Source organism: Silene latifolia, chromosome X (genome assembly GCF_048544455.1).
Source record: "Silene latifolia isolate original U9 population chromosome X, ASM4854445v1, whole genome shotgun sequence".
Classification (NCBI taxonomy): Eukaryota; Viridiplantae; Streptophyta; class Magnoliopsida; order Caryophyllales; family Caryophyllaceae; genus Silene; species Silene latifolia.
The window spans coordinates 292,357,120-292,364,656 of record NC_133537.1 but is presented as its reverse complement, the minus strand read 5'-3'; the positions used below and the strand labels follow the sequence as shown (position 1 = coordinate 292,364,656).

Here is a 7,537-nt window from a genome sequence, read left to right as displayed (position 1 = left end):
CATGATAGGGTATCTCAAATGCCTCAAGGATAGGCTTCTCAAGCAAGATGATATTATGAGTCCATCCGTTAGGTTCATCATTATTGTTGCTATCTTCACATGAATCATAAATGGGGGCTTCATTTAGCTCCTTTTTCAACATCTCAATGTTCACTTCAAAGGACACACCCTCATACTCACAAAGCTTAAGAGTATTTGGTTTGCTCAACCTCATGTCTTCCTCATTGAACACAACACTTTCATAGTCACAAGAGCTCAAGGAGGTTGGCTCTTCCCATTTCTCATTTTCCATATCAAAAGTTACTACTTCAAATTCGCATTTGTGCTCAATGTCCAAAGAACGGTGGGGAGTGATTGCTTGGGATTCTTTTAATTGGGCAATTTGAATCCCCAATTCCTCTCTTTGGATAACAATGCCTTTAAGAACATTATCTTCTTTTTGGCTCTCTTCTAGCATTTGCTTGAAGAAGTTTTGTTGATCTCCTATCATTTGGAGAATCATGTTTTGGATGGGTTCATCTTTTTGTTGTGGGTAGGTGTGAAAGTGGTTGTATTGTGGCAATTGAAGTTCATTGTGAAATGGGTATTGGGTGGGTGGTTGTTGTTGATATTGGGTGTGGTGATTTTGGTGGGAAAAAATTGGGTAGTGGTTAGGATTTTCGTTGTACAAATAATAAGGTAGGTTTGTGTTGATTTGCTCCTCAAACTCCCCATACCCATAGTCATACTCCAAGAATCTACCACATACTCCATGTGTCAACTCTTGCATCATCATGATCAAGATAAAGATACAACTACAAACATGGAAACTACAAGAAAATGGTAAAAACAATCCTCGAGGAACAAGTTCCTCAAGGTGAAAGCACAATTAAAATAGACAAACAAGCACTACAAGAAAACAAGACAAAGGCGACAGACATGCTACAGTCGCCAATTTGGCGACAGAAAAAAAACTCGGGCGACCAATACCCGTCGCCAATTTGGCGACTATACCTTTTTATCCAAAAATCCGTATGAAATCCTAGGGCGACCGAATAATATCCAATTTGGCGACCGAAAACAGTCGCCAAATTTGGCGACCAACACCCGTCGCCAATTTGGCGACCAAAAACGGTCGCTAATAGCCTGTTAATTTTTTTTTTTGCCAGATTCTTCACCCCGTCCCTCATTCATTCTATCATCAACAAAACAAACAAAAAAAATCGCCAAGAAACCCGACGCCACCACCAACTACAACGACCACCGGACGCCATCACTCGCCGCCGCCATCCGCACACCACATCACCACATCACTACCGACCCTTTGTTTTTCTTTTTAATAAAGGTTTGTTTTCGACTCAAATTGATTTAATTACTTCAATCCTTCATATTTTGTTTAAGTTGTGATGCTTATTAATGTATGTAGTTGTAATTTAATTAGCATTTTTGTTAATTAATTTGAGTTAGGGTTAGAAATTGGGGTTTTTGTTAAATTAGTAATGTGATTTGATTAGGGGATGTAATTGAAGGTTATCTTGATAATATTAGTATTATTGAAGGTAGTAACTTAGTTTTAGTAATATTGAAGTAGTATTGTTGAAGGTAGTATAGTTTTATGAAGGTAGTATAATGTTAGGATTGTATAAATTTGCCTTATAATTAGCGAAATTAAGTTAGAATGAGCATGATGTATAAATTTGTTAAATTAGTAATGTCATTTGATTAGGGGATTGTATAAATTTGCCTTATAATTTTGACAACTTGTTTAATATATAATGACCTAGTAACCGTTCAAGAATTACTCATTAGGAGCAATTCTTGAATAGTCCCCATTTTGGGATCGTCTTTGTGCGTTCAAGTCACTTAGGTAGTAAACACATAGTTGTGATTTTATTAATGAGAAAAGAATTTGGTTGCAAATTTCTCCAATGTTCTCTGAATACATATGTGGAATATGTATCTTTTCCACATTGTGTATTTGGAGAACTAAGGGGAATTGCTTTAAATTTTTTTCTCATTAATAATTCACAAATGTGTGTTTGCTAGTGACTTGAAACGTACATTGATGGGTTTAGGTTGGAGTGATAAGGACCCAATTGAAATCTTGAAATTAGCATAAAATGGAGGATGAGATAACCATTGCTTTTTTTTGTTGAAATTAAATATTATTATTTAAAATGGTTAGTTTGCTATATATTGCTTATAGATTAAAATGAAGAGATCTGAACGTAGCTGGATGTACGAAGAAGAAGAGTAGATAAGAAGAAACGTCCTATCGCTAGATTTGTAAAGGGAGTTCGTGGATTTATTGAATTTGCTAGATGTCAAGATTCATATGATTTGGAACAACATAAACTTAGGTGTCCTTGTACTAAATGTAAAAACTTAAAATATTTATTTGACATTGAAGTAGAAGAGCATCTTGTTACAAATGGTTTTTTTCCAAACTACTACAATTGGATCTCCCATGGAGAAAAATATTATCCCGAAGAGCCTCAAATCCAACAAAATGAGAACCCATATAGAGAAATGGTACTTGATGCCTTTCAGTCTAATGATTTCATTAATGACGACCGTGTACCAATGATTGATGAAGAACAACCAAACCCAAGAGCAAAAGCCTTTTTTGACATGCTAAGTGCTTCCGAAAAACCCTTATATGAGGGGAGTAGAATGACATTGTTACAAGTTGCATCCAGGATAGTTTCTTTAAAATGTGAGTATAATATGCCATTTAAATCCGTTGATAGTATTGCTACGTTGGTTGAGGATGTTATACCCGATAATAATGTTATGACCCGAAATTTCTATAATACCAAGAAAGTGGTCAAAGGTCTTCAACTTCCACATGAAAAGATTGATGCATGTCCTAAAGGATGTATGCTTTTTTGGAAAGATGATGCTTTGCTTGACAAATGTAAGAAATGTCAAAGGGATAGATATGAGACAAGTGAAGGAAATATTGTTTTGAAGGGGAAGAAGGGTAATAAAAGGAGTGGAAAGAGAAAGAAACCAATATCAGAAAACACATTAATTTATTTTCCATTAGCTCCTAGACTTCAAAGAATGTATGCCACGAAAAATCTTGCCAACCAAATGAGATGGCACAAAGAAAATCCTCGTACACCAGGAAAGATGTGTCATCCGAGTGACGGGGAGGAGTGGAAGCGTTTTGATAGGTTATATCCCGATTTTGCCGAGGAACCTCGCAATGTGAGACTTGGCTTGTGTACGGATGGGTTTGACCCTTTTGGTCAGTTTGGTAGAAACTACTCGTGTTGGCCCGTAATGACCACGCCGTACAACTTACCTCCTTGGCTTTGTCTGAAAAGACAATTTATTTTCCTCTCTTTACTTATTCCCCGGTCCCCGATAACCCAAAAACCATCTGGATGTTTATTTACAACCGTTAGTGGAGGAACTGAAGTATTTGTGGGAAGTTGGTGTAGAAACATTTGATGTGTCGAAGTAGCAAAATTTCCAACTAAGAGCTTCATTGTTATGGACTATAAATGATTTTCCCGCATATGGTATGCTATCAGGATGGGCAACCACTGGGCGAAAGGCATGTCCTTATTGCATGGATAGGAGTAAAGCATTTTATCTTCCTAATTCCAAAAAAATTAGTTGGTTTGATTGTCATAGATGTTTCTTACCGGATGGACATATTCATAGAGAGAACAAGAAATCTTTCTTAAAAGGTAAGGAGGTGCGTGACAATGCTCCGGTTCGACTCAAGGGGATGAGATATGGGAGGTCATGTGTTTGATTTGCCAACAACTGTCGATGGGACTGAAGAAGAGTTTAAAGAGTTGAAAAAGAAAAAAAAATGGTTGGTTTAAAAGAAGTATTTTTTGGGAGCTTCCCTCTTGGAAAACAATGTTGATCGGACACAATTTGGATGTGATGCACATAGAGAAGAACTTCTTTGAGTTACTTATTCATACGATTATGGATGTAAAAGGAAAGACACGTGATGATATTAATTCAAGAATAGAATTGAAGAAATTTTGTGATCGTCCTAAACTTCATATTCGTAAGGATGGGGCTAAACCAAAAGCCATATTTACTCTTGACAAAGCTCAAAGAAAGGTATTGTGCGATTGGATAGGAAACTTGAAGTTTCCCGATGGATATGCATCCGATTTGAGCCGTTGTGTTGATTTGAAGGAACTGAAGTTGAAAGGGTTGAAAAGTCATGATTGTCATGTTTTCATGGAGCGCTTATTACCCGTGGCTTTTAAAAATTTACTCCCGACTACGATTTGGAATGCGATTCTGAGAAATAAGTCAATTTTTTAGAGATTTATGTTCCTCCACGATATCAGTTGAGGACATGAGTCGTTTAGAAGACCAAATACCAGAAATTTTGTGTAAACTTGAGATGATATTTCCGCCTTCTTTTTTCAATTCGATGGAGCATCTACCTATCCATTTGCCATATGAAGCTAAAGTTGGTGGACCCGTCCAATATAGGTGGATGTATCCTTTCGAAAGGTTTCTTAATCATGTGAAGAAAAAAATTGGTAATAAAGCTCGTGTGGAAGGTTCTATATGCAATGCCTACCTAACGGAAGAGATTGCCAATTTTTGCTCTCTTTATTTTGAAAAACATATTGAGACCAAAGCAAAATACTTGAATATTGATGAAGCGGATGAACTAGACACAAGTATACCCAAGTGTTTCTAAATGCGGGATGAAATAGGGTGTTCATCAATGGGGAACAAGATTTCTGGATGACAAGGAGTATAACCGTGCCCACCTTTATGTGCTATCTAATTGTGAGGTTTTGGAGCCATATGAAGCTCAATTTGTGACAGATTTCATTAAAGAACACCCTAATGTGAACAGAGAGGATGTTTGGCATAAGCATGAGGATCAATTTCCAGCCTGGTTTCGGAAGCATGTATGTAAGCTAAATATTCAAGATGATGTGATAAGAAGCTTGGCTTTGGGTCCTTCTCGAAAGGTTGTGACGTGGAATCGATATTCAATTAATGGGTTTAAGTTTTAAACATTTGACTATGGCAAAAGTAAGGCTAAATGCAACTACGGCGTTACTATTTCTTCTCTTGATGGCAATGAATATTATGGCATATTAGAGGATATCTTTGAGTTGTGCTACAATGGCCGGGATCGGAGTTATAAAACCGTCTTATTCAAGATTCAATGGAGGGATAATTCCGTAGGCTGAACGAGAGTCCATGATCGTTACAAACTCGTGGAAGTGAATCATACTCGAACCTACTCTCAATATGACCCATTTATACTTGCACAACAAGCTCATCAAGTTTATTTTGCATCTCTTCCGAGCACAAGTAATGATAGACAACAAAAGCAATGGTGGGCGTTTTTTTAAAACAAAGGCACGATCAGAAGTTGATACATCTTTTTTCCAAGAAGAGGTTGTATCAGAAACAGTTTTGTCCCCAGTTGATCATGATGAAATTATTTATGCAAATGAGATAGAAGCGGAGGAGGAGTTAGAAGAGGAAGAAGAAGAGAATGATAAGGAGAGGGATGGGATAGAAGAGGGGGAAGAAGAAGAAGAGGAGGAGGAAGAAGAAGAAGAAGAAGAAGAAGAAGAAGAAGAAGAAGAAGAAGAAGAAGAAGAAGAAGAAGAAGAAGAAGAAGAAGAAGAAGAAGAAGAAGAAGAAGAAGAAGAAGAAGAAGAAGAAGAACAAGAAGAAGAAGAAGAAGAAGAAGATGAGGATGATGATGATGATGAGTAAGAGAAGGTATTGAAAATATACATTTCAAAATTTGGAAACAATTATTAGCGTTTTATTTTTTCTTTTATACCTGTTTATTAGGTTTTGTTTTTTTGTATCTTATAATAATTATCCTGTAATATTTGCTAACACTTTTTATTCAATTGTAGTACACATGGCTCGTGGAGGAGGTAGGCAGCGCGGAGGCTATAGTGAGGGAGGTAGTAGCTCCCGAGAGCAGGAGGAGGACGTTGACCGTTCTACTACGGAGGTGAGGGAGGAGGAGGAGGAGGAGGAGGTTGCTATACCCCGACATACTGACGGCAGGATGATCCTTGATCCGAATGGTCTTTGGTAATTTTTTATTCATTCTATTTTGTAATTTTTTTATTTAGTAATAAATGACTTTTTTTAGATATATGTTACTTATACATTATTTTTTTTTCCCTATATAATTATGTTTTTAACATGTTTGATTTCAGGTTTAGAAGTCAAACAGTTGTTCGTGGTGTGACTAATAGCACCCAAGAGAACATGACACACGGCGTTACTTGTTGGAGTAATGCTAGTAATGAAGATAAGGAGATGTGGTTCAACAACTTCCGGGTATCTATTTATAAAATATATATTATTAAATATAATTTATTTATTCTTTTTACCTTATTATTAATTTGTTTCTCATCTATGTGTTTACTTTTTGTAGCGTGTGTTCTATTGGCCAACCGACCTTGAGCGCCTAGTTTGGCAAAGGTATAATGACATTGGCAAGAAGAGGCTAAGGGACAACATGTATAAGGTGTCTAAGAGGAAGAAGGCGCCATCTTTCATGAAAGGTATTTAGTTTCTTTTAATACCCGTAATTAGTTAAAATTCATTACATATTTTGAAAATATATTAATTAATAATTGTTATTTTATTGATTACAGGTTCGTCATATGAGGAATATACCAAGTACCGGAACAGTCCTGAGTTCAAGGAAGCATCGGCCCGGAACAAGATCAACAGGAAAGGAGGAGATAAGGACGCGAAAGTTGAGCCTACTCATTATGGAGGGTCTCAATCTTTTCATGATCGTGTGGTGTTAGATGTAAGTTATTTGTCTTAGCTTTTAATTTAATAGTCTTCTAATTTAGTCTCATTAATTATCATGTTTGATTAACAATTTCCTTTTTTTTTCCGGAAGACCAAGAAGAATAAGGGCAAGGTACCCACGATTGTTGATCTCTTTGTTGACACTCACGCAAAGAAGACAAGCAAGGGCAAGTTGATCTTCGCGAAGGAAAAAGATCAACAGTTATATGTAAGTGTCAAAAAATAAAAATTTCTTAGCTTTTTAAAGTATATGTTTTATCAATTTTTAGATAAGTAACCTCTAACCATTAATGTTTTATCAATTTTTTAGGAACAATTCCTTGTCCGTAGGAAGAACAACCCGGAAATTGATGACAATGAGCTATGGTTTGATCTTGTTGAGGGGTTCCAAAGAGGAGACGTGTATGGAGCCGGGTCGGCAAAGGAGATTTTCTACCCTCCCGCAAGAAGAAGAAGAGGTCAATTTCCTCCCAACAACAACCTTATACCCCAAGTGTCGTAAGTGTGCTCCAAGCTCAATTAGCACGGGGAGAGGCAGGATGCCGAGAGGGAGAGGCGGGATGCCGAGAGAGATGATGAAATTCGGAGGATGAAGGAGGAAATGGAACGGATGAACTCCTTCTTCGCCAATTGCAACACTGGGTGGCGCCCGCAACCAAAGGATCCTAGAGATCCTAATTATGGAGGTGGTAGTGGAGCGGGAGCAAGTTTCCCTGTTATGTAGTTTTTTAGAGAACATGTTATTCCCGGATAA

The 7,537-nt window shown here is 37.1% G+C and overlaps 1 protein-coding gene across 1 annotated transcript; it reads left to right on the top strand.

Moving 5' to 3' along the window:
• Positions 1-1,200: 1,200 nt before the first annotated feature.
• On the top strand, positions 1,201-7,285 carry LOC141620313 (uncharacterized). Its single transcript, XM_074437220.1, has 7 exons — positions 1,201-1,324; positions 5,862-6,045; positions 6,174-6,297; positions 6,395-6,524; positions 6,618-6,778; positions 6,875-6,991; positions 7,094-7,285. The coding sequence occupies exons 2-7, from the start codon at positions 5,867-5,869 to the stop codon at positions 7,283-7,285; spliced, it is 903 nt and encodes a 300-aa protein (XP_074293321.1). The 5' UTR covers positions 1,201-1,324; positions 5,862-5,866.
• Positions 7,286-7,537: the final 252 nt, after the last annotated feature.

What these genes read in the sequence shown, in the direction of transcription:
- LOC141620313 (XM_074437220.1), top strand. Translation starts at nt 5,867, where the DNA reads ATGGCTCGTGGAGGAGGTAGGCAGCGCGGAGGCTATAGTGAGGGAGGT. An exon ending in CTTGATCCGAATGGTCTTTG is followed by an intron (nt 6,046 to 6,173) that starts GTAATTTTTTAT and finishes GTTTGATTTCAG; the next exon opens with GTTTAGAAGTCAAACAGTTG. An exon ending in TGTGGTTCAACAACTTCCGG is followed by an intron (nt 6,298 to 6,394) that starts GTATCTATTTAT and finishes TACTTTTTGTAG; the next exon opens with CGTGTGTTCTATTGGCCAAC.